At 60.8% G+C, this 27112-nt stretch overlaps 1 protein-coding gene and 2 non-coding genes across 3 annotated transcripts; all 3 read right to left on the minus strand.

Annotated features, from left to right (window-relative positions):
• Nucleotides 1-1634: 1634 nt before the first annotated feature.
• Nucleotides 1635-7909, minus strand: BXZ73DRAFT_109044 (uncharacterized protein; the record flags this gene model as incomplete). The annotated part of the gene is made up of 6 exons (XM_048017247.1): nt 1635-1669; nt 1727-2261; nt 2327-3488; nt 4103-4341; nt 4421-5778; nt 7465-7909. 6 exons carry the CDS (start codon nt 7907-7909, stop codon nt 1635-1637), a joined length of 3774 nt encoding a protein of 1257 aa, XP_047870885.1.
• A 4333-nt stretch (nt 7910-12242) lies between these two features.
• Nucleotides 12243-12316, minus strand: BXZ73DRAFT_t220. The gene has a single exon. It is a non-coding gene; the product is annotated as a tRNA-Val (tRNA).
• Nucleotides 12317-16971: 4655 nt separating this feature from the next.
• On the minus strand, nt 16972-17080 carry BXZ73DRAFT_t219. The gene has a single exon. It is a non-coding gene; the product is annotated as a tRNA-Leu (tRNA).
• Nucleotides 17081-27112: the final 10032 nt, after the last annotated feature.

Consider the following 27112-nt stretch of genomic DNA (forward strand, 5'->3'; position numbering starts at 1 on the left):
GCAAGTCAACAAGTTCTTCAACATCGAGGGGGCCAAGTATCTTCTCGATGACTCGTGCATCACCATCGCAACTAGTCGCCAGCTCGACTCTCTGATCACCTTCTTGTCCGCATACAACGGCGCTCGACTCCAGTTCCTCAAAGGTCTTTGTCTGGAGATGCAGAGTCTGCCGATTTCCGTCGCAAAACGCTTGGGCGCTCTGTTGACGGCACACACGGACAAGATTACTATGACGCTTCTCGATATCACACACCTGGACAGCATCATCTCATCTTTCCGTGCTCTGTACGCCGCCTTCGCGTCACTCACCACCATCACTCACATCCGCTTCGCCGGGATCAACACCGTAGGCTCTGGGTTCTTGCGCGACTTCAAGTCCAAGGTCAAAGTCGCCGACCTGCGGTGGGATCCGACCCCGAACATCCGCCTCACGGAGGGCCCTTCCGATGAGGCAAAGATCCCTATCTCCGTTCTCAAGAACTTCCAATCGTCGTTGGTGGACTTGAGCGCCACCAATGTGAGCTTCCAGCGGTCAAACGGCGACAACACCTTCGACGAGGTCTATCCCCGCCTCACCGACCTCCAAATCCAAGGGGTACTGATCACCGGGATGCACACCCGCACTCTCGTCCGCGCCTTCCCGGACCTCCAGAACCTCGTCATGGTGCAGCCGTCGACACACCGCGGGGACGATCCGACCGCGCTCGAAGCGCAGCACGAGCACAACATCGCCGAACAGCTCGCGCACCGCTCCTGGCCGTCCCTAGAGACCATCAGCGGCGGCCTCCTCGACATGTACATCCTCGCCCCGACTTGCCAGGTCCAGGAGGTGCACGTCACGGGCCCGTACATGCAGACGCGCGCGCTCCGCCGGCTCCTCAAACGCACGCGCCCCGCGCAGCTCGCCCTCGCGCAGTTCGAGGGGGACCTCTTCACGCCGGCGCTCACGGAGATGCTGCGGAAACCGTGCGCGGCGCGCGTCGAGTGCTTCGAGGTCATGTTCAGGATGGGGTGCACCCTGCCGGCGGACACGATCGACGCCCCCGCGATGGTGGTGAGTGCCCGGGCTGCTCCTTGTCACCTCGTGCTGACGACGTCGGCCGTCGCGCTTGTGTAGGAGAGCTGGATCGCAGCGATCCGGGGGCTGCCGCGCGTCCGGGTGCTCAGCATCGCGCTCCACGGCGCGTTCCTCCAGTTCACGCGGAGCGGTCCCCACCGGTTCGAGCCGTCCGCCGCGGAGCGGTTCTTCGCCGCGCTCGACCTCAGCGCGCTCGCGCAGCGGCTCAAGGACACGATCCCGGCGCTCAAGACCGTCGAGCTCACGGTGGAGGGCGTCCGTGGGAGGCGGGAGCCCCGGTGGGTGCGGCTTGGTCCGGAAGACATGGAGTTCGAGACGTGCGCGGCGGCGACGGCGCGGATGCTGAACAGCCAGATGCCGGAGCTGGGGACGTTGGGGTTTGTCCACCCGGCGAACTGAGCTGAGGAGACGATGTGGTACCGACACCTGTAGCTCTGAGAAAAATGGATTGAAGTTACGACAGACACGCGCGCGAGGCGCATACTGTAACAGTTGAACGTTTCCGCGGAGTGCACGCGAGAACGAGTTGCGACCTACCGCACGATGACGTCACTCCCTATGGGTCGTAGCACCAGCTGTTATGAAACATTCCTGGAAGTAGATGTGAGATCATCCTCAATACAAGTACTGTGGAGGAGAGACACTCACCGGTGAGATCGCCCGGCTGAAAGTCCACGCTCTCGATCACATAGCGCGCCCACTCGCCCTTCTCCTTCCAAATCTCGATCGCCCGTCTCTCTTCGCCCTCTCTCTCCACCCACCACCACCGCTCGTCCCGGAGCCCCGCAGTCTCGACCGCTCGTCGCCTCAGTTCACGCAGATGCTCGTCAACCTGGGAACTCATCTCTCCCCACTCCTCGTCGACCGCGTCCTGTGCCTGCATCGCTGACCAGAAATCCGGGTTCAAGAACTCCCAGAACCGTTCCGACCTCCCGGCCCGTCGATCGCACTCGTCCAGAGCCGCCTTGTACGGACCGAGGGAGAACACCCGCACGTGTGGCAATGCGCGTGTGAGTGCGTCTGGGAGCGCGCGGAGGGTATCGACCCGGTGTACCTCGGTGGTGCGCCTTTTGTTGGTGGACGCCGTGGTGGTGTGTTCGCTCGTTAGTGCCGTGTAGCGAGCGGGAGCCCACAGCGAGAAGTGCGTGAGGGGGAGAGGGCGGAGCGCGTCTAGAAGTATGGTCTGCGACAGTATTAAAGTGTGAGCGGATCATCGACAGAAATTGACACGCCGCTGCGAGCGCTCACCACAAAGTCCTCGGTCAATGCAGTGTATTCTAACGACAACAGCAATGACCGCAGCTGCGGCAGCGTGTTCGCCAGCTCCTTCCACGCGTACTTGATGAGATCTTGCTCCGTCTCGAACTGGTCCATGGACGGCCACGAGTGCAGGTCGTCGCATATGAGGCTTATCAAGTGCAGGCAGGACGGTCGGGTCTTGCTGAGGATGGGCAGGTAGTCTCCGTAGTCGTCCAGGCGCTTATAGTGGATCGTCACTTTGCTCGCTCGTCCAAGGTGGTTCGTGAACGAAGTTGGCCGCGGCATTGAGTAGTCAAGCTCGCGGATGGACGGCCAGACGTCTTTGGTGAGCACTGAGAGATGCGCAACTTGGTCGTACCCCAGTGCCATGCCATCAATCCAGAAACCCATCTCGAGCGTGGTCAGGTTGGGGCAGTACCCGGCGATATTTGCGGACGTGTCGACAATGGCTATGACGGTTAAGTGGCGAAGAGAGGAGATCATAGGGATAGTGTGCATGGTGGTAGAGCGTGGCGGAAAAGGTATCGCAACAGACATCAACGAGAGGGTGCATAGTGAGGGGAGAGCGGCGAGTGTCGATAGGAGTACGAAAGCTTGTGAGGCATTCCAGTGTGCGTCAGCTTTAGGGCGTTTCCGAAAGAAGATAGTGACAGTAGTGAGGTGGGGAGAGGCAAGAATGGAAGCCAGGTTCGGTAGGATCGTTGGACGCAAGTCGTAAAGTCCAATCTCTGTAAGCTGTACCAAGTTGGGGATACGTTCGACGAAGCGTGGGTGCCGCTCTATGAGCTCGCTGGTGTAATCGCAATAGAGTGACTGGAGGTTTGAAAACGAGGGTAGGGCTTCTAAGAGTGAGGCCATCTCGTTTTCGTCCTCAGGCCAGATCGAGACGGCGATCCCTCGAACGTAGCGCCTCCGTGGGACACCCAGGAACTTGTCGTATCCGAGTAAGTACTCCCATCGAGACATCTCGGGGTCTCTCATACTGTAAGGATAACTTGCGTCGTAAAGACTGCTGGGTGTCGCTAAGCAGTATGCATATTTGGAAGTGCAAGCCACCGCGAGCGCGTCTTTGCGGGAGAGGAAGGACACGATGAGGAGGAGGACGTCGTCATTGAGGGACAACATGCTCTTCAAGCGGTCCGTCGTGCCACTTCAAGGATGGTCTCATCAACAGTTATACTTGACAGGAAGGCAATATACACATACAACACCTGGCATCGAGTCTATCAGGGAGGGATTGTCCAACAGCTGAGGCAGATCAAGAGAAGGAGCTTTATTATTATTATTATTATTATTCTCAACCTATCCCCGTGTGTCACAAAGGGTGCACATGTAACTAGTTACTACACGACTAAGGTACTATCCCGCGTTCGTTTGACGCCCGCGTGGGCACGGGACCGCGCCCGTAGGCAGTTGCGGATTTCAACCCTCGGGCCGAAGGCGCCCGGCACCCCCTGATGCGAGCGCGCGTGTTCCGAGACCAAAGTCCACCGAGAAAAAGTTCGTGCGCTTCTTGGCCCCCGTACCTGAGTGCCTCTCCTTGGTTATCCGATAGATCCCGGCGGCCCCCCTCGATCGGTCACGGCCCGTCCGCTGTTGCACCCGTCGGGAGGTCGGAAGGCACCCCGTACTTCGCAAGCCGCTCACGCTTTTGAGGCGGGCGGCTTGGGGGGCGAGGTCTGAGCCGCCCGCGCGCCGTTCTTCGGCCGACGGCGGGGGCAGGTGGGGGAGTAGGCGGGATGCGCGCCTGCGCAAACCACGCACTTCGCCACGTGGACGGTGGGACCAGGGCGCTTGGCGAGCACCTCGTGGTGGTGGGTGTGGTGCGAGCCGGCGCAGAAACCGCACGCTGGAGGCGCACGGCATCGGACGGCTGTGTGACCGAACTGTTGGCAGTTCGAGCACTGGAGGGGGCGGTCGGGCACGCGCGCGAGGGTGCACGCGCGCGGGCCGATGTCGAAGAGCAGCCGCGACCCGTTGAGGGCCCGCAGCGTCTTGAAGTCCTCGTCGTCGACTACGTCGACGAAGAGGGTGGCGGTGGTGGCGTCCGCGGCGTGGGCCCGGGCCGGGGCCCCAGCGGACGGAGGTGTTGGTGTCGGGGAGCGTCGCGCGGCCGTCGGACCACGCGGTGTCACCGGAGCGGTGAACGGCGTCCCGGAGGACGTTGAAGGGGGAGAGGGCGACGGGGGCGCCGGCGTCGTCGAGCGCGGAGCACTCGACGTGGTGGTAAAGGACCGACACCCGGTTGACGTACCGGGAGGCGCGCAGGGGGTTGCCGAGGAGGCGGCCGAGGGCGTCCGCGAGGGCAGAGGCCTGGGCGTCCCAAGTCATGGGGGCGTCACGGGGGCAGATCGCGGGGACGACCGTCCACCGCGTGCGCGCAGGGTTGGAGGAGAGGCGGTCGATTTTGAAGTCGACGGCCCGGCGGAGGACCTCGAGGGCCTTGGCGTCGCTCGACCACACGGGGGCGTGGGTGAGGTCATGGGCGGCGTGGAGGTATACCAGCCGGGCGGACCCAGCTGGGCGGCAGCGGCGCAGCGCGGCCAGCGTGTTTTGAAGCGCCGTCGGCGCGGCCTTGGCCGGGGCGACGGGGGCGGTGGTGGGGGGCGGGGCAGGGGCCGTGGGAGCGGCGGCTGCCGCGGGGCGCGCGACGAAACCCTTGCGGGCCGCGCCGGTCACCCCCTTCCCCTTCCTCTTGGCGCCGGCGCGTGCAACCGTCGCCCATGTGGGCTCGGGGACGCTGGCCGGGGCCGCAGGGCCGGGGGCAGGCTGGGTCGGGGCCCCAAAGGGCCTGGCTGGGAGGGCCGCGACGCCGGTGGGCGCAGCAGGCGTGGGAGCGGGGGGCACGGGGGCGACCACGGGGGCAGCCTCGAGGACGGGGGCAGGCGGGGGGGAGGCCAGAGGCGCCGCCTGGAGGAGGGGGGCGGGGAGGGGTGTGGGGGAGGGTACGTCGGCCGGGGTGGTGTCCATGGCGTCAGCCACGTCGGCGGTAGGTGTGGGGGTGGGGGCGGTCGCCACAGGGGTGAGCTCGCGGTGGTGGATGTTGGCCTCGCGAATGGCCTCACCGACCACTTCGCACAGCGTGCCGTACGTCGTGGTGATGGCGTTGAAGGCCCCGTTCGAGTGCTTGGACCCGAACGAGGCGAGGCGGGAGTCGTAGTCGGCCGCGGCCGCGTCGACGTAGGGCCCTGTGAACCCACCAACCCGGAGGATGGTGCGAGCCAGGTAGCGGAGGAGGTTGGGGAGCTGCCGCTCTTCGACGAGCGCGGCAGCGATGTCGGTGGAGGCGGCGCCACAGATCTCGCCGTCTTTGTCCTCCCAGGTCGTGTATTCGTCGACCGGGGTGGTGGCTTTCTTTTTGCCCTTACCTTTCTTCGGGTAGGGCGACATCGTACTGTGGGGTAGGTGGAACGTCCGGGGGGAGGTGGGGGGGATAGACGCTGTGGGGATGGTGGTGGTACGAGGTCAAGGAGGGATGTCAAGAGAAGGAGCACTATGTGGAAGACGTGGCGTTTTCGAACCTAACGGCACGTGATTTGATCTCCATTGGTAATCACTTCATGTACAGACCAGAGCCGCAAGCACTGATAACCCTTAGTACGGTTCTTAGCACCAACTATCACGGAACATCCCTGCACGTTGAACATCAGCAAAAAAGCGTGTTAATTGGAATCACTTGGAAGTGAATAAAACGTCCGGAATGATATAAAATGTTTGTACGTTCAATAGATAGCTGTTCTAGTGAGTTGCAAGCCATTACAATGTCTGGTCGGAGTCATTGGAAGCCATTCCAATGTTCGGCGATCCTAGCTTGCCTGGCACCGCCGGCCGTCTGAGCATTTGTTCACACATCAAGTACGACAAGAAACCCTTTTATTGACTAGAGTAGCTGCTATATACGGACACGAATGCGTGTACATTGTACTACAAGCACAAGGCAGTCACACACGGTCGTCCTTCAGAAGATATGTAGGTAATCCGACTTGTCGATCACAACTCCACCATGCGGGATGTTGCGCGCGCAAGTCGGCCTGAAGACGCGCAGGAGTGGATGTGGCTGCGCGGCATTGTGAATAAGTACGAAGGCACCGCACACAGCTGGGATATCGGCGCACTCACCTGTTCTCGAAGAAGACGACAACGGCATCGTTCCCTTGCTCTTGTGCATCTTCATCACCATCCTCGTTCACTGCACTTACCTAGTACATGTAGTCCTCCCGCGATATCGAATGCACGTCCTCACCGACGCGGTGGCGCGCACCTGCACGCGCGAGGTCACAACGGAGTCCGTGAGGAGCGCAACCCTCGCACACTTGTTGCAGAATGTGCACCCCACTTGAAGGATGGTCCAGCACTGGCGCAAGAAAAAAGGAAAGTTGTATGCGGTGATGAACAGCTGGGTGCGCATAATAGATGTCATATGCTCACCGTGACGCAGTCTCTGATCCCTCCCTATCCCCTACGGCTCTGATGGTCTTCAAAACGAGCTAGTAGAGACCTGGGCAATCACCTGCAAGCGCCCGATTTCGCTAGATGTTGCGTAGGAGTGATACAGGTTGATGTATGCGCCATTGAAACGAAGCGCAGCGACAGTGTGCCAGGATTACGAAAGCAGAGGCCGAGGGGATCGCGTGGGACAAGGTGATTGAGGGATAGGCTGTAGCTGCTTGAGGCACCAGACAGCCAGCAGACGAGAGAATGGTGAGGGCAAGTGGGAAAGAAGAGAGGAAGACGCAGACGCAGGACGGGGACTTGGATGCAAGTTTCGTCGCCACCCGATCACGTGGTTCCCACGCCTGCGAATTCCCAGGACGCGACACGCGTCGCACAAATTCAACTCTGTGGAGTCTTGACTGTCTCCACTTTCTTGCCGCCGTTCCACACTTTCCCTTCCTGTAATCAGCTTGACACACAAACGGCCCTCACAATCCATTGGGCTTTCATTGGAATGACTTGCATGGATATGTGTAACATTGGAACGACTTACATAGATTTGCGCAACATTGGAAAGGCTTCGAATGTCCCACGGATATTCGAAGCCTTTGCAATGTATCGGAGGTTTTTGCTTTTTTGCTGATGAAGTCGACATTAGTTTCTTCAAACTGCATAGTCTCGGACACACTCACCGTTCAGGCCCGTCTTCGTGTCGAAGTCCATGTCCTCAATCACGTCGCGCGCCCACTCTCCTTTCTCTTTCCAGATCCCGATCGCCCGTCTCTCTTTTCCCTCTCCCTCGACCCACCACCACTGCTCATCCCGAAGCCCCGCAGTCTCGTCCGCTCGTCGCCTCAGTTCGCGCAGATGCTCGTCAACCTGGGAACTCATCTCGCCCCACTCCTCGTCGACCGCGTCCTGCGCCTTGATCACCACGCAGAAATCCGGGTTCAAGGACTCCCAGAGTTTCTCCGACCTCCCGACCGATCGATCGCACTCGTTCAGAGCCGCCTTGCACGGACCAAGCGAGAACACCCGCACGTGTGGCAGGGCGCGTGCGAGAGCGTCTGGGAGCGCGCGGAGGATGTCGACCCGTCGTACCTCAGCGGCGCGCCTTCTGGTCACGTCCGTACGCATGGTGGTCACGTCATACGTTTTGGAAGTGTTCACGCGAAATGAAAAGTGCATGAGGGGGATCGGAGCGCGGAGCGCGTCTAGGAGGATGTTCTGCGACAGTATTCAAGTGTGAAGAAATCATCGACAGGAATTGACACGCCGCCGCGAGTGCTCACCACAAAGTCCTTGTTCAACTCAGTCATGGATAACCACAATTCTAACTACCGCAGCTGCGGGAGCGTGTTCGACAGCTCCTTCCATGCGTGCTTGACGAGATCTTCCTTCGTCTCGAACTCACCTTGTCGCAACTGAGGCGGATAAAGTGCAGGCAGGACGGTCTGGTATTGCTGAGTATGGCGAGGTACTGTTTGTGGTCGTCCAGTACGCATCTTGGACAGTCACTTTGCTCGCGCGTCCAAGGCGGCGCCGCGTGTACAAACTTGGCCACGGGATCGAGCAGTCACGCTCGCAGATGGACGGCCAGACGTCTTCGGCGAGCACCGAGAGATTCGCAAGGTCGTAGTCTGTATCGAGGTGGCATGCAAACAGCTTGAGCGCGGTCAGGTTGGGGCAGTACGCGACGATGTTCGAGGGGGATTTTCCGTTGGCGCGTCGGGCCCCGGTCCTCGTGACATGCCTGAGTTGGTTCGGTCGGAAACCTGTTCGTCTTTAAAATACCTCAATATCATCACCGATTGACCCGGGTACATATCTGCTCGCAGGATCGTGTGCAAGATAGTTGGGCCAGACAAATTCTAAGTGGTGGCCATTCCGAGAATCGAACCAGCGAGCCCATGCCCGCGCCTAGTACTCAAGCGCAGCCAGAGCGTGGTCTCGGAGTCACTTCCGCGCGTCCGCGTTGAACACCATTGCACTCGCACTCGGCTCTTCTCCGAACACTCCTCCTTGCAACATGGCTTATGCTCCGGATACCCGCCTTGGAGGGATCTGCGGAGTACTGGAAACCTCCTTATCACCCATACCGGCGCATGTGCGGTACGGACGGTGCGGCTTCTCATACTGAGACGATTCCAATACTGTTCTCGGCGTCCACCGTGAACTTGAGGTGAGCCTGTTACTTTTTTGGTCCCGTGTAGTCTGTCCTGTGCGGTTGGGGATGGAGGGGTCTGATAGTGTGAGGGAGATGTTCTGCGTTGGGTCGACGTCCACGCCCATTTGCCTGTTCGGCGATGCAGTCACCCACTCCGTGATGTGGAGTGGTATATCGGCAATTTAAGAACGCTTCACCGCTTTCCGCGTCGGTGATGTTCTGAATATGCCTCACTGCTGTCATGGCCTGCATGGCGATGAATGTGTGCGCAGTTCTGAACGGAGTGGCGGAGCGCTCGGCGTGGAAGCGCAGATTCTCCCGCGCCGTCACTGTTCGCCGAATGAGCATCTGCCAGACGAGCCGTAACAACGCTTTGAGGAGCGATTCCGCATCCCGTCGAAGGCCTCGACAGCCTTTGCCTGACGAGTCGTAACGACGCCTGGAGAGCCATTCCGCACCCCGTCGATCTGGAACTCCATGGATGCTGGGGTACTCGGGAGACTTGAGAACCCCGGCAAGTCTTCCCCGCTGCAGCATGGTTTCCAGGATACGGCCCCCGGTTCCCGTCGCAAAGCGGACCACAGGAAGCGCGGTACAGACGGTGAGCAATTGTATTCCGCGTTCCACTGCCCCTCGGCCAATACCATCGCTCGTTCCGACCCACTCGCTTTGACCGCGCTTTGCCGCGTGCGGGCCGTGGCGGCTTGCTGAGTCCTGAGCCTGGGATGAGCCCGCTCTCGGTCATGTATAAAGCCCCCTCTTGCCCTCCGTCAAACCTCAGCTTGCTCACCTCCTCCGCTCCCATCTTCTTCATCTAGCACATCCCGAGGCCGGATCCTCATCCCACCGTACCATCTTCACTCCAAGCCTTTCGCACCTCACCACTTTCGCCCCCGCCACCATGCTTTTCTTCAAGACTTTCCTTGCCTTCACCGCCGTCCTCGGCGCCGCCCTCCAGGCCCACGCGCACGCCGCCGTTTCGCCCGTGCTCGGCGTGAGCGGCACGCCCGTGCGCTCAGACGTGCAGCGCCCCTCGAACCAGAAGCCGTGCGGGCGAGTGGACATCGCCTCGGGGATGGCGTCCTCGGACACCATCCAGGTCGCCGCGGACGGCACCTTCTCGGCCCCGATCACCAACTTCAACAAGTGCGTCGCTCTCTCACACACTCTCTATCCCGCCCGTCTTTGCGGGGCTGATACGATCCGTCCCGCCTCTGCAGGGGGGTCGACGGCTCCCGCGAGATCGCGAAGGTCATGGTCGACCCGACCGGCACGGGCGACAAGAACAGCTTCGTCGCCGCGACGATGGTCGAGAACGGCTCCGCGGTCAGCCCGTCGAGTCCCTTCTCTAACGCGCGCGCCTCGCTGACGATTTTCCCGCTCCCGGCCTCCCCGCCCGCCCACCACTCTCTCTCTCAGGCGCCGCCGACTTTGGGCACGGAGCAAATCTCCGTCCAGCTCCCTGCGGGCATGACGTGCGCCGGCACGGGCGGCAAGTGCATCGTCTCGTTCAGGACCTTGAGCGGGTTCGGCAACTGCGTCGTCGTCCAACAGTCCTCGAGCGGCACGGCCGCGGCTGGGCGCAGGCGGGCGTTTAGGTTCGCCCGCACGGCGGTTTGACGGACGGGCTTTACTGCGGACTGAATTAGCCGTGCGCCGATGAGCTTGTATATACAACGAATGAATCTCGGGGCGCTTTGGCACCTGCGCTTGTAACTTCGAGGTGGGAGAATTGAAGGAGACGGTCAGAGATACAGTCGACGAGTGGCTCATGCCACCTCGACGGACAAGGACTACTTACTACGGGTTGGATTGGCTGTGTGTCGATGAGTTGTATGTACAACGAATGGAGCTTGGGGCGCTTCGACACCCCCACTTGCAATTGGTGTGGTTCTTGTGCGACTCCAAGTCCAAGGTCAAAGTCGCCGACCTGCGGTGGGATCCGACCCCAAACATCCGCCTCACTGCGGAGATCTCTGTTGACGAGGCAAATAAATTCCAATCGCCGTTGGTGGACTTGACCGCCACCAATGTGAGCTTCCAGCAGTCAAATGGCGACCACACCTTCAACGAGGTCTATCCCCTCCTCACCGACCTCCAAATTCAGGAAGTGCTGATCACCGGAATACACACCCGCACTCTGATCCGCGCTTTCCCGAACCTCCAGAACCTCGTCATGGTGCAGCCGTCGACGCACCGTGGAGTGAGGCGGCTTGGCCAGCCGGAGAACATGCCAGAGTTCGGGACGTGCGCGGCGATGATGACGCAGATGTTGAACAGCCGGATGCTCGAGTTGGATACGTTGGGGTTTGCGGCGCCACCGTCCACTCGGCGAACTGAGCTGTGGAGACTTTTTGGTCCCGACACCTGTAGTTCTGAGGAAAAGGAATTGGAGTTACGACAGAGCTGTAACAGTTGAGCGTTTCGGAGGGTACGCGGCCCGAACGAGTTACGATCTATTGTACGATGATGCCATAGTACCGCCAGCTATTGGAGAACATTCCTGGAAGTAGGTGTGAGATCATCCTCAATACACTTTGCAGGAGAGACACTCACCAGTCAGATCGCCCTGTTGAAAGTCCACGCTCTCGATCACATCGCGCGCCCACTCTCCCTTCTCCTTCCAAATCTCGATCGCCCGTCTCTCTTCGCTCTCTCTCTCGACCCACCACCACCGCTCGTTCCGAATCCCCGCGGTCTTGCACGCTCGTCGCCTCAGTTCACGCAGAAGCTCGTCACCCTGGGGACTCGTCTCTCCCTGGCACTCTTTGTCGACCGCGTCCTGCGCCTGGATCGCTGTGTCGAAATCCGGTTTCACGTCCTCCCAGAATGGTTCCGACTGCCCGCTCCGTAGATCCGTAAAATTCAGAATCGCCTTGCACCCAAGAAGCGAGAACACTCGCACGTGCGGCGGGGGGGAAGTGCATCTGGGAGTACTGCGCGGAGAGTGTCGACCCGACGCACCTCGTCGGTGCGCCTTTTGTTCGCTTCCGCCATGGTGGTGGAGCGTGACTCAGTGAAAAGTGGGTGAGGGGAAGAGCGTGGAGCGCGTCTAGAAGTATGTTCTGTAGCAGTATTCAAGAGTGAGCAGGCTCCTCTGGTGCGTAGCGTACGGTACAGGCTGCGGCGAGCACTATGGCTACACAATTACCTAAGCCAGCGGCCCGAGGTTGCACCTCTGGCGCCGAACTCCGACAGTGGTCACAATCAATGAACCACACAAAAGACATCTGGGATCCAAAATCCTGTTACTTTCTTACCAAAGTCACAAGGACACAAAAAACGTCTTAGAAGATGTGACGATGAGTCGACCCAGGCTCGAACTGAGGACCTTCTGTGTGTTAGACAGATGCGATAACCAACTACGCCATCGACCCATGACAAACCGATTTCATATATTACTAGTGTTTAACTCCGATTATGTCCAATTTCGCGTTCCAGCGCATGAAGACTCGTTCACAACGTCTCAGCGATGCGAGCGACCAGCTTCACGCCGCTCACCACGCCCCTAGCCAATCTCTCCAACCCCTCCGGGATCCCCAACAGCCCCCTTGGCAACACCTCCACCCGGCACGGCACGAGCAAGCCGTCCGCGAGCCACGCCGAGACATGCTTGTACGCCTCTACACCAACGGTGACGTTCTCCTGCACGAGCTTGAGCTCCGCGAACACCTTCACGACCTTCTTCCCGTCCCCGTCTTTCTTGACTTCGGCGAACGTCTCCGCCGGGTTCAGCATCGGGTTCACGCAGACCAGCCCCCCGCCGAGGCCGAGACCTTGGTACGCGAGGCGCTCGGTAACGCTGCCCTCGACACACTCGAACGCGAGCGTGACAGGGGTGTCGGCCGTGAGCTTTGCAAGCTCAGCGAGCGTGTCGACTTCGGAGAGCGCGCGGTCGATGATGTGCGTCGCGCCGAGGGACTTGAGCCAGTCCGCGTGCTTCGAGGAGGCGGTGGTGACTATTGACGAGAAACCATTCATGCGGGCGCACTGGATCGCTGCCCACGGTGTCAGATCAAGCCAGATGGAGGTGAGCGGGGGGCGCACCGAACTGCCCAACGGAGGTAGAGCCTCCAACGATGAAGGCGGTCTTCCCAACACCCACGGTCTTACCGCCCTCCTCCCAGGGGGCAGGGAGACCGAGCGAGATTGCGGTTGCGCCGGGGTCGCGGTTCCACAAGCCCAGCACGCAGGTGTTGAACGGTACAGCAACACCAGCCGCGCGTTCGAACGGGATGTTGTCAGGAATCTGAGTAGAGCTTGTCGGCAAAGATATCTCGGCATACAACGAAGACAGACCTTCGCAACATTTCCAGCTGGCTGGATGCAGTACTCCTGCCAGGCCGATGTCTCAGGCGAAAGGTGAGTAGGAGAGAACCTGCAACAACGTGTCAGCGAGGATCACGGCAGGCGTATTAAGAAGTCACCGTACACTCTGTCTCCCACGGCAAGATGATCAACACCTTCTCCAACAGCTTCCACAACACCGGCAAGATCGAGCCCACCGACCCACGGATATGTAGAGTCACCAAGTGGACTGCCGTGTGCCGCGATCTTCCAGTCGCCGGGGTTGAGCGACGACGCCATGATCTTGATTTGCACCTCGCCCGCTCCGGGGACGGGGACAGGGAAAGTAGTGTGCAGCTTCCACCCACCACCTGGAGCAGGGTTGATGAGGGCCTTCTGAGTCGTAGGAACCATGGTGTGGATGAGTTAAAGAGATGCCAGAGAGCTGAGGAGGGGGTCGCGTTGAGTGTTGGCGGGTCAGTCCCTGTGACATTTATATCCGTCAATGTACGCGCAGCCACTTCTTCGCCTGCTTACACTGACATTCCGGCACGTCGGACTTTAGTCGTGTCTCTGTAAACTTCTACACCCTCGATTACACGGTGTGGCGGAGACGCAGCTTTCGTGACGCGCTAGTACCCATGTCTAAGACAGGTTCTTTCCTCACGCTGGACATCTTCGATCAACTAATGCCTATGAAGCCGTGTAATGGATAAACGCACTGCTAATGAAGTTTGTAGTCGGTGTGCAGCGGCCAGGATCCATGATGCGGTCCATCGGGCGCTTGTGCTCCCAGCCGCTTGATAAGCCATTAACCCTGGACGTCACGGAAGCACATTGAAGCTGGTTGAGTCTAGACACGAAAGAATGCGACCAGACACATGAGCGCCTTGATGATCCATAAGCAACTGATGTACTGTACTGCCGAGGGACGAGGTCCGGAAGCGAGAGGACTAGGTGATGTCGAGGAGCCGGGGTGGTGTCGGAGCATGTGCGTGCTCAAATCATGGCACTGGCAGGGCCGGATGTGCGGCGGCGAGATCGGTAGGCGGAGGATCGACTTCGGCCGTGATGGGACCAATTACCTCGCCGGGCGAGTCGGGCTGAGTGGGGTTCATCTGGGGCTTACCCAGGTGGTCCGTCTGTCGTCGTTGGGCCCTTCGATGTGCCTTTGTCCACAGTACTATAAGCCATCGATGCAAACGTTGAGAGATTTTGCCTTCTTTTTTCGGCACTCGTACCAGAACAACACATGAGTAAAGGGGCAATGTAGATCGCTTAAAATACATCATGGTACAAATGCTCTTGTGGTCTTCTACGTATCAGTCATCCAACTTGAGGACTGCGGTGAGAAACAGCGTCAGCGCCCCTTCCTCTTGAGCACCTCAAACACGACACGTACTGAATGCCCCTGCGCTCGGCTTCGTCGCGAAGATCGCCTCCCGCAGCTTCTCCTCCGTCAGGTCCTTGTACGGGGCGTACTGCGCCTTGACCTTCCCGATGAACTCCTCAACCTTATCCTCTGCGACCAGCGAGACCGTGCATCCGCCCCAGCCCGCGCCGGTGACCCGCGACCCATACGCGCCCGCGTCCTTGGCGATACGCACGAGCACGTCGACCTCGGGGCAAGAGCAGTCGTAGAGCGTCGAGCAGCTCTCGTGGGATGCGTCCATGAGCGCGCCGAGGGCCGCGAGCGTGTCTTCTGGCACAGATTCGTCTTGCGCGCGGAGGCAGACGTCGCGGAACTCAAGCACGCGCAGCGCCTCTGCGAAGACGTGTCTCGCGCGCTTGTAGAGCTGGAAGTACGTCGCTTCGACTGCAAATTGGAACCGAGTCAGTAGGGAAGGATATCATGCGAGTGACCTCCGGAGCTCCGAAAAGGAGGAGCCCGACTCGTGTGCTCTCGAGATCAGGGGCGAAAGCAGATGCACACCTTCTACCCACGACAGATACACCTGGTTGAACTGCTCGGGCGAAAGGCCGCTCCACTCGATCATCTCGGCCATCGTCACGCCCTCTTCTCCCGCTTCGTGTCCCTCGCGTGCAGGCCTAAGCTTCTCGACCTCCGGAAGGAAGCGTTCAATGCCCGCCTTGAGGTGTTCGACAGAGAAGTTCGCCTCGTCCGTTCCTAGCCAACGAGCCAGGATTTCGCGGAAGGTCGGACGCTCCGAATCGGTGAACGAAATCCCGAGGCGCCTGGCGAGGACCCGCGCGCCGACGAGAGTCTCAACGACACGGAGGTTGTAGTGGTACTTCGCGCTGACGAGCTTATCGCTGACGACGAGGGAGTTGGCGCAGACGAAGACCGCCTTTGGTGTTGTCCTCGGGGTCGGAAGCGGGATGGGTTCTGCGGCCAGGGACGGGAAGAAAGTGACGTAGATCGCGGAATGGGGTGTGCAGATAACAGAGGCTGCTTGGTCCAGGCTGGAGGAAGTGTCTTGAGCTTGAGTTGGAGAAGCAAACGCAAGAGGCAGATAAGAGAGACGTACCCGCCACTGTTCACACCCACCCTCTTCTCATTCTCCATTGCCATCTCCACGAGCTTGCCCTTCGTCAACCCGTCCATCTTCTCGTTGACCGTAAGAAAGGCCAGGGTAGATGCAACCACCATCGCAGCACTTAGGGGGATCGCATCGGTCAGATAGGCTGAGGGGACAATCACTAGATAACTCGACGCACCTGGACGACAAGCCTGATCCCGACGGGACAGAGCCAGTGAAGAGAAGGTCGACTGGTACAGGGTGACCGTTCTGACCCGGCTGGGAAAAGAAGTGGTTCAAGACACCCTACCACAAATTCAGCTTCGGAGTTCTTGCACCATCTACACGCCCCTCCGCCATGCGCAATGAAATAGGAACTCACGTAGTATCCGGCTTTCACATAGCTTTCCCACCGCAACTCCCGCGTGTTGATATCCAGATGCCAGGCCGACTCAGCATGCACAGTGGCGTCCGCGTCCGCTTTCTCGGCGTCCGTCGGGCCCGCATTCTTCAGCATCGGTGCAAAAGCCTGGGGCGCATACTTGACATCAAGGTTGTGCGCATTAACGCTTCCAGGGCTGGAAGGTTCGGGGGGTGAGGGTGACGACACAGAAGGACCGCAAGCAATGAGGATGTCGCGCTCTACGGCTGCGGGGAACGCGCCGAAGAGGACATAGTCGATGTGCTCGCCAATGAGGCTGGGTGCATGCGTTCGTCAGTGTATTGGCCCACACGCGAACATAGGGTCGGCGTACTTGACACGTCCGGGAGCGCGAGCGATATATGTGGGCTTGTGACCAAAACGTTGGGTGTATTCGTCCACAAGGTTGGTATATCTGATGCTGAAAAATGGGCGGATGAGTGTACTGAGAAGAACGGGCAGAGGACGCGCATACAGTTCGGCGGCAGCAGTCTTGAGGTCGGGCAATGCCTGGTCAAGGGAGGTGAAGACGGGGATGGGTAACTCTGCGGCCATGGGGGTGGTGCGAAAACAAGGGGAGTCGGGGTCCGGCAGCCATCGATGGACGTCTTCTGGTCATGGCTGAGCACAAGCTCCGTGAGCGAGAACATCTGAGGTCGTCACCTGCGCGGTGCGGTCGGTCCGGCCCAAACCGCGTTGCCCCGGACAGCGGCGCGGGATCCCTGGGTGGATATGGGATTTGAACTAGATGCCCTCCTTTCACAACTTCAGGGCCAAGGGAGTATAGAAGATTCAAATGTCCTGCTCATAGCCACACAATAGACGTCTCACCAAAACAAAATATTGACAAGAGCGGGATTTGAACCCGCGCCTGGATACCCAGATGAGAAACCCGCAGAAGCAGGCAAGCTTTCGCTTGAGTCACACGCCTTGGACCGCTCGGCCATCTTGCCACGACGGTGCCGTATTGGCAGTTTATATGTTAGCTTTGCTATAGCTACCGACTATTGTCTATTCGGTGTTCGCCGACACATGGCCGACCCTCCAGTGACGAAGCCAGCTTTGCCATTACAAACACCTCTGATCTTACCAAGTCCGAAGAACATCACCTAACACCAGCCGATTTTGTCGTCAACTATGTCGCAGTTCTTGCTTACTCTATCGCGGTCTAGGGTGCGGGCCCCTTGCTCACAAATTGCAGCCGTAGTCAATCGCCTTTCCCGACATCGGGATCCCTGCGGCTGCGATTTCCTTATAACGGAGCCTTGCTTTTCCAGTGAGGCCCCATTCGTATCACCAACTCCCCTGCTATGTCTTCTACCGTCACGCAAAAGGCTCTTGTTCTTCCAGCGCTCGGCGAACACTACGCTGTGGCCGACATTTCTATCCACGTTCCTGGTCCAGGCGAAGTTCTTGTGAAAATCGAGTCAACCGGTTTAAACCCCATCGACTGGAAGATGTTGACCACATACTCAGCCTCTATCTACTCCTTTCCCTTTGTTGCCGGTCACGAAGCCTCCGGTACCGTTGTCGAGGTAGGCCCCCAGGTGGACAGTCTCGCCGTGGGCGACATCATGTACGTCCGCACCTTTCTACTTCCACCGCAGGCCTGCACAGTGCGTCTATCTGTGCTGTATACTGACTCATCATCTCCAGTGTCTTCCAGGGTGGCTTCTCTCTCAGGCGAGCCACGTTTCAGCAGTACTGTGTAGTTCCGGTAGTCCACGCCGCGAAGGTCTGTGCTATTGCCCAACTAACTGGCTAAAACGTACGCCTGACCAATAATCCTCCTGGCACCTGTGCAGGTTCCCTCAAACGTTTCTCCCGATGAAGCAGCCACTGTTGCCGAGGGCCTGATGACGGCACTAGTAGGGCTGTACAACACCACCGCAGAACTCAATGGAAAGAGCCTCTCCCTTCCTCCTCCCTGGTCACCGGAGGGTGCCACGAAGTACATCGGACAGCCAGTGTTCATCCTCGGCGGTGCTTCCTCCGTCGGTCAGAACGGTGAGCCTGTCGCACGAACCGTCGACCCCCTTATCCTTCTCACGACGCATTCCACTCAGTCATCCAAGTCGCGAAGCTCGCCGGGCACTCGCCAATCATCACCACCGCTTCCCTGCACAACGCCGCCTTCCTCCGGTCCCTCGGCGCCACGCACGTCCTCGACCGCCGTCTCTCCGACGACGCGATCCTCGCCGAGCTCCGCATGCTCACCGACTCCGGCGCCCCGCTCTCCCTCGCGTACGACGCGATCGCGCTCCCCGAGACGCAGTCGGTGGCATATCGCGCGCTCGCCGAGGGGGGCCGGCTCGTCGTCGTCCTCCCGGAGCAGATCCCGCAAGAGGTCAAGACGCCGGGGGACGGGAAGACCGTCGTGTTCCCCTTTGGTCACGTATGCGGCCCCGGGAACAGCGAATTCGGGGCGGAGGTCTTCGCGCGGCTCTTTGACTGGCTGGAGAAGGGCGTGATCAAGGTGCGGGCGTCCGTTTGATTTGACCCTCGCCTTGTTGACGTTGATCGTGCCCGGTGTCTGCAGCCCAACAAGGTCGAAATTCTCCCCAACGGGCTGGCGGGCATCCCTGGTGGTCTAGCTCGCATGGAGGCAAATAAAACCAGTGCCGTGAAGCTCATCGCTCATCCTCAAGAAACTCTGTGATTTTGAGAGGATGAGTGGTAAGCGTGACAACATCGACTCATCGTTAACCCTTTTCTAACCTCAACTAAATAGACTGGTGGCTGTCAAAGCTCATGAACTTGAGCGGCTGATAATTTCGCATTATGATTCCTGGCATTGAACATGTACCTTGTATCGAGATATAGTTGAGTGTTAATTTAGTTGCCTCCATTCGGCGCATGACGTCAAACAGAGCAGGGTACGTCGTAGCGATGACCGAGTACTACTCACCCTATGGCCTGGCGGTGCTCTCACTACATGGATCTTGCGGTGTTTCCAGCATTGCATCCGCTCATGTCCATCAGCACAACGCAGCACGCACCCGGTGTTCTTCCAATCGGACCTCGCAACGGGCTTCGGTGACGATGACTAAGGTATGAACTTGGGCCGCATAATCGGGATAACTGATTCCGGGTAGATAGCGCTTATTCAGCTCTGCTCCAGACGATGCACGGCGCGCCCAGCAGGGGGGAAGTATTTAAGTCGTCTGAATTGCTCTGGGGCTGTTCATTTGCTTTTCAGGTTTTACCCTCGACATGTCTGCCAGGACGACACACAAGGCGCTCGTCCTCGCTACGGCTGGCGCATCAAGCTACTCGATGACGGAGGTCCCCACCTACACCCCCAGCCCAGACGAAGTGGTCGTTAAGATCGAAGCCGTTGGGCTCAACCCCATCGATTGGAAATTGGCTCATCAGTACTCGGGCATGATTCCTTCCTACCCATACATTTCCGGGCACGATGGCGCCGGGACAGTCGTGGCGGTGGGCTCCGAGGTCGCCACACTTGCCAAGGGTGATTCCGTGTACGTCTCCCTGCCCGCGCGCTTGTTGAGGGCCGGACGACCTTCACATGGACTCCGCGACGCTGAGCACTAATTGTGGGTACACAGCATTGTGCAAGGAGATTACATGAACAAAAGGGCCACTTTCCAGCAGTTCAACGTCGTGTCCGCCGCCCTGACTGCGAAGGTCAGTCCCGTGCCCGACTACGTCCTCAAGAGAGCGCGCCTCTGATGGATGATCCCGCGCTCATTCAGATGCCCTCGAACATCTCCTTCGACGAAGCGGCGACAACCCCCCTCGGACTGCTCACCGTGCTGACCGCCATGTACCACAACAACCCGAACGCGAAAGGGCGGAGTCTCATGCTCCCTCCGCCCTGGGCGCCGGAGGGCGCGACAATGTTCGCCGGAAAGCCCATATTCATCCTCGGCGGCGCTTCGTCCGTCGGCCAATACGGTGCGCCCTTCTGCATCCGACTCGCTCCCCTCCGCACACCGCACTCACGACGCGCGCACGCAGCCATCCAAGTCGCGAAGCTCGCCGGGTTCTCGCCCATCATCACCACCGCCTCCCCGCGGAACAGCGAGCTCCTCCGCTCCCTCGGCGCCACGCACGTCCTCGACCGCGCCCTCCCCGACGCCGCCGTCCTCGCAGAGCTCCCACGGCTCACCTCCGGCCGCCCGATCCCGCTCGTCTACGACGCGATCTCGCTCCCCGAGACGCAGGCGCTCGCGTACCGCGCGCTCGCCGACGGCGGCGGCCTCGTCGTCGTCCTCCCGAGCGAGATCCCGGACGGGCTCAGGAAGGCCGGGGACGGGAAGACGGTCGCGGCCTCGTACGGGAGCCCGTACCTCGCGGAGCACCGCGCGTTCGGCGAGGAAGTGTACGCACGGCTCGGGGAGTGGCTGGAGACGGGCGTTATCAAGGTGTGTTTTCGCGTGCGTAGGTGATGCTGGCGGATCGCGAGCTGACCGCCACGTCTCGCTCATAGCCCAACAAGGTCGAAGTGCTGGCTGGGGGGCTGGCTGGGGTGGCTGTGGGCCTAGCGCGCATGAGGGAGAACAAGGTTAGCGCGGTGAAGCTCGTCGTCCACCCTCAAGAGACGCCGTGAGAATTCCCTTGGTAGGGCGGTTGCAATAGGACCAGTAAGTAGACTCATGGAGAAAGGCTTCTTCTTGTACGCACCTGAAGTATGGCGTGCTTCAGTATGCTCATGATATGTATTAAGCCCCCTCCATAGTATGCTTTGTAATTGTACCGCTGAAGCCGTAGGCGAACACTCGAATGCCTGCCCCAGGCATGTTGAACGGCGTAGTAGGATTGCTTATGCCGGCTGTTGGGGATGCGTACCAAGTGCGCTCCTTCTGTTATTTATGGACTGTTCTTGCGTTATTTCCGCGCAGCTGACGAACCTCAGTCAGACCCTCTCAAGCGCTCCTTTTCCACCCACTTCATTCCGAGTGGGCGACACCGGCTCTGTCATCAACGCTTCTCGTTCTTCCCATCGTCCCAGAACCCCGATAAAATCCTCTCCTACGCCATTCCTCTCCCTCGCACCGTTCGCTACCACACACATCTCCACTCCCATGGCCACCGTGAAGACGCAGAAAGCGCTCCTTCTCCCCGCCCGCGCAGGCAAATACGCCGTCAGGACAGTCCCCATCCCGACTCCCGCGCCCAGCGAGGTGCTCGTGAAGATCGAGGCCGCGGCGCTCAACCCGATCGACTGGAAGATCGTCGACAGCGACCTCTTCACGCCCATCATCCAGTCCTTCCCGTACATCGCCGGCACCGACGGCGCGGGGGTCGTCGCCGAGGTCGGCGCGGAAGTCACGACGCTCGCGAAGGGCGACAGGATGTAGGCGCAACGGAGACGAGCGAGAGTGCGCTTAGGCTGATGCACGCGCCAGCGTCTTCCAGGGCTGGTTCGCGAACCCGTGGGCGACGTTCCAGGAGTACTGCGTCGTCCCCGCCGTCTTCGCAGCCAAGGTGCGCGCGCCGCCTCCTTCGTCCTCTGGATCCCATATCACTGACCAACCTTGGGACGTGCAGCTCCCCGAGAACATCTCCTTCGACGAGGCCGCCACGGTCCCGCTCGGGCTCGTCACCGTCTGGTCCGCGATCTACAACACCGACCCCGCCGCGGCGGGCAAGTCCCTCCTCCTCCCGCCTCCCTGGGAGCCCGACGGGACCACGCTCGCGGGAAGCCCGCGTTCATCGTCGGCGGCTCCTCCTCCGTCGGCCAATACGGTCCGTCTCTCTCCCCTCCATGCGCCCACTCCCCGCTCACCGCCCCCTCCCCCCTCCTCGCGCGCACCCACCACGTCGTCCCCCCCCCCGCGCACACGGCACTCCCCAGCGATCCAAGTCGCCAAGTCGCCGGCTGCACCCCATCATCGCACCGCCTCCCCGCGCAACGCCCCCCTGCTCACCGCCCTCGGCGCGACCCACGTCCTCGACCGCGCCCTCCCCGCCCCGCGCTCCTCGCGCGCTCCCGCGGCTCACCGCCGGCGCGCCCGTCCGCTCGCCTACGACGCGATCTCCCTCCCGGACACCCAGCCGCTCGCGTACGCCCGCTCGGCCGCGCCGGCCGCCTCGTCGTCGTCCTCCACGACCGCGTCCCCGCCGCGCTCAAGGAGGAGGAGCGGCGGCGGCGGCGGCGGCGGAGCGCGGGGGGCGCGCGCGCGCGCAAGACGATCGCGCACGCGTTCGGGAACGTGCACGAGCCGGCGAACCGCGCGTGCGGCGCGGCGCTCTTCGCGCACCTGGGCGAGTGGCTCGCGAAGGGCGTGGTCAAGGTGCGTGTGCTCCGTCTGACTGATTGGTGTTTTGACTGAGGAGCACTGATCTCGTGCAGCCGAACAAGGTCGAGGTCCTCCCCGGGGGCTCGCAGGGATCCCCGAGGGCCTGGCGCGCATGGAGGCGGACAAAGTGAGCGCGACGAAGCTCGTCTGCCACCCGTCCGAGACTCCCTGAGGGTGCTAGTTGGCCGAGTCGACGACGTGTATGCTGTACGTCGGTTGAAGCAATTTTCTATGAGAACACCCGTTCAGCCGTGAACGTCATTCAGCGCCGATGAAGAACAAGATGCGATGCATTACTCGAGATCCTTAGCTTATCACTACACACGGGACGAACTGGGACGCAGCTAAAACCGAGATCGAGAGATGAGATACGGACGGGAGGTGGCAAGAACGGCGTGTCAAGGAAGGAAGGACGTATGCGTATTCACAAAGCGGCGCGCGACGATCAAGTGCGGCCACGAATACTCGTGCGGGGGAGGAAATCCAGTTGGCGACCACGACGGCCGCGGGGAGGACAGAAGCGAGCGTGGCAAGGGAGGGCAAAGTGATGCTACAAGAACATGGATAATTACAGCGTGGTTGTACAGCGAGGGCTCCGGGACTCCAGGCTCATGTGCGCGAGCAGCGATGCAGATGACGTGACGTGCGTGACAGAGGGTTGGGGGTTTGCTGGGGTTTGACGGGACGGTGGGGCGAAAGGGGGTACAAGGGGACCGAGATGGGATATGGGGGATGGGGATGGGGGAAGTATGCGCAAGCGGGCTGAATCCGGGCGTGTGCGCGAGCGGCAGAGCACGTATACGGATGCCACATCCCGAAGTACGCGCGGGAAGAGCAGATACAGTACAATAGGGGACAGGGGGGCGGTGGAGGTTACAAACGACAAGCATGGGAGTAACGAAGAGCGAGTGGTGATGCAGAGTCCGATTGGGGAGGTCCCGGCACACACGGTCTCAATGGAGGTACTTCTCGTTGAGCGTGTGGACCTCCTTCGCGAGGTATGGCCAGTTGAGCGCGCGCGCGAGCTCGTCGCGCATCCGAGTCTGCAGGCGCGCCTCCTTCTCCTCGGGCGCGCAGCTATCAAGCGCGCGCGAGGCGCGTTCACGCGCCAACTTGATCTCCCAGCCGAGGAGGTTGTACAGCAGACGCATGTTGGGCTGGATCAGCACCGACAGACGCCGCGAGCGCACGATAAGGTACGCGTCGACGAGGGGGAGTTGGAGGTGCTTCATCACGTACGCGATCTGCACAATACGGAAAGAGCATAGAGACGACAGTCAGCGGCCGCCCACGGTCGCCGGAAAACGAGACAAGAACGCACCGTAACCGTCGCGCTGCGCGACACCCCCACACGACAGTGCACGAGCACCTTCCCGCCCTCCTCGCGCGCCTTGTCGATCCAGTTGCAGATCGGCTCCAGCTGGGGCTCGAGCGTGTCGATGCCGTCGTCGCACACGCCCTTGATGTCCAGAACCTTGATCCGTCCCTCGCGCTCCTCGATCCAGAGCGAGCCCTGCCCATCTGGGCCTTTGCCGGGCACGAAATGGCCGCCGGACGATAGCAGACAAGCGCCGCTGGCTGCGCTCTCCAGATGCGGCGGTGGTACAAGCGCGCACTCGCCGACGGAGACGACGTGTGTGATCCCGAGCGCGTGGAGCATGAACGCGTTCGACGCGTGGTTTCTAGAGGAACAGCGGGTGAGAGGGGGCATGGGCGGGAGATCGCAACGGGGGTACTCACAGATTCCCGAGATAGAGGAACGGGAGGACACGGCTGGGGAAACTGCCATCGAATCTGGGATCATTGAACCAAACTTGGTGGTCGTTCCAGGGAACCGTCCGGGTGGGCGGCATCGTATGCGCACGAGGGCGACCCTGAATGTGCGCCGGAGCGCTGCAGTCCGCATCGGACTCTGACCGCGATCGCAACGGATGGACCGCCGCGGTCGAAAGCGCGTTGACCTCGGGCGGAGGGGTGGGCGTTGACGGTAGCGCGAACGATACCGACCTGGCAGTTGAATGGCCCAACGAGCGCGACCAGTTGTTGGGGTCGCCCTGGGATTGTGATGCGGGGGTGGCGAAGGGATGAATGGGCAGGTTGACAGGGTGTACGTTGTGTGCCACCCGGTCCTTCTCGAGACGGGCCTCGACGCGGCGAAGGATGCCCAGGTCGCTCTGGTACACGAAGAAGCTTCTCCGCTTGTCAACCTGGAGGGTGAGATATGCCTCGGGCAGGGAACAACGACGAAGAGCCATCAGGATGCACAGCGCGAGCACCGAGGACTCCGTGTAGCCGTCGGCGGAGTAGATCAGAATCTTCACCGGGCGCGTGCGAAGGGGCACCACTGGCGCAGTGGACGTGGGACTTGCGGAAACCGGGGTAGATGGCGATGACGCGGGATGGAAAGTGGCGGATGTGGACCGTACCCGAGTGTATGACGACTGCGGCGAGGAGGCCGCGGGAAAGAACGGGGCCGGGAACGAGCTAGGCGGTGGGAGCGAGCTGGGCATGAACGCGGCGTTGGAATTCCGTCGCGCGTCGACGGCGCTCGGCGCCCGAGGTGGGGCGAGCTGCTCCGCGGCGACCTCAAATGTCAGAGCTCTATCGGCGGGCTGTATGAGTCTCTCCAAGAACTGGATGAACGGAAGGAGGGTGTTGACGGAGACGACGGATGACGCGGGCGAGCTGGGGAAGGGAAGATGGACGACATGCCCGGCGCCTGGCGGTGGTCGAGGGGGGAGTGTGTCCTTCGCGTCCACGTCGTTCGCTCCTGAGACGCACCGTTCCACCCATCGCTTCTCCAGCAGGCGTATGTGTTCCTCGGCGGCGCGCAGATGCGCGGAGGTGGGGAAGGGCGCGTAATCATGGCACTCGATGCAGAGATCATACCCGAAGCCCTGCTTGGGATCGTTCGTTTGAGAGTCGAAGAGGTCGTCGTCGTCTTCGTCGCCGCGCATAGAGCGCCTACGGATCCGCCGATCGGGGGGTAGAGGGACGTCACTCGAGTTGCCCAGGAAGATCTGGCCGACGTCTGGATGCCAGTTCGACGCCGTGCTCGTCCCAGCCAGAGACGTCAGGTCGATGCCGGAGGCGGGATCGACTATTGAGGAGATTTCCGACGACTGCGTCAGATCGCGCATCTCGTCCTTCTCGCGCTGGGCGAAGTCGATGGTGTTGGCGCGGAGGAAGCGAGCCATGTCGTCGTCGCAGTGTGCATGGGCGTCGGTGCCATCGGTGTACGGTCCAGACGCGAAGATATCTTCTGTGCGGACGACGAGGTGGGGGAGCCTCTCGGCCAGCTCCGACGGAGAGGCATCGAGCACGAAGACGTTGTACTCGACGAGCGCATCGGGATCGGGACACCGCGCGCGGCGTTCTTGGTGCTTCACCTCCACGGCTTGCTTGAACTTCTCCGCCACCATGACGGCGGAGCGCGCTCGACCATGCGGAGAATAGACGACGATATCCGACAAAGTAGCATATATTGGCTGGAATGATGGGCGGCGACATGAGCGAACGAACCATGCGCACAGACGCTAGGCGCGGACGCGGCGACCTCGCTCCTCAGGGGACGACTACGCAGACGGGTGATCTGCGACTACGCGTCGAGCCCCGGTGGAGCGAGCGAGAAGCCGGAAGCTGCGCTGGAGACAGGCACACCACACCCACGCATGTCCGGACACTCGATCGCGCTTCGCGACGGCAGACACAATGAAGCCGAAGACAAAGAAGTCCAGGGACTGCATTCCGCGCCATCGCGCCTGGACCCGCGGTGCGCGCCCCCCCGCCTCCGCAGCCACCCCCCAACCCCCTCTCACCCACACCGCGGGCCTATGCGTTACAAAAGCGAGACACTCACCACCTGGATGCCGAAGTTGCGCAGACTGACTCCGTCGGGGATCTTGGGCTCTGCGAAGATGTGCGTCGTGGACCGTTCGGCTCAGTTCGCGTCCGGAGGAGATCACGCGCCCGGAACCCGGATGTGAGATGCGCGGGCTTCGCGTGCGGTGTCGTCGCGGAGAGGTGGGGGTGAAGGAGATGGGGGAGGGGCTACGGGAGCCTTTTCCATGGGCTCTGGAGGGGGGCAGCCGGTGACCATGGGGCCCTGGAGGGTGGGGTCGAGTTGCATAGGGACGTCCTCGTCGATGTCGTGGGGCCGTACGAGTCGAGAGAGGAGCCAGTCGAGTAGTCGTCGTCGTCTTCGTCGTCATCGAGGTCGTCGACGTCGCATAGATCATCTTCGTCGTCGACGTCGCACGCGACCCAGACGAGCCCACGGAAGCGGGGGACGTACCCGCGGGGGCGGGCGGCGGCGAAGAAAGAGTTCTGGAGCTCGTTGTCGCCCTCGAGGCCGTGGAGGAAGGGGAAGAGGACATGGTCCGGGGCGTGGCTGGTGAGGTGGGCGAGGTGGAGGTCCGAGAACTGGGCGGCGAGAGAGCGCGAACGGGGGGTGTGGATCGGGGCGTTGGCGAACGAGGGGGAGAGAATCGAGGAAGTCGGGGGCGTACTGGATGCCGTGGACGGTGGCGGGATCGTGTTCAGGAGGGAGCATGGCGGGTGGGGAAGGAGGAGGAACGGGCGGAATAGAGTTGGAGGTAGAAGTAAGTGGTCGGGCGGAGGCGTTGGGTTTGTTTGATTCGAGACTTCTGAGGCGACAGAGAGGGATTGGCCGCACCAGCCGGGTAGCGCCCGTACCGCGCTTGTCTTTGGCCCTCTCCG

Source organism: Epithele typhae (genome assembly GCF_022376455.1).
Source record: "Epithele typhae strain CBS 203.58 chromosome Unknown BXZ73scaffold_207, whole genome shotgun sequence".
NCBI classification, from domain to species: Eukaryota; Fungi; Basidiomycota; class Agaricomycetes; order Polyporales; family Epitheliaceae; genus Epithele; species Epithele typhae.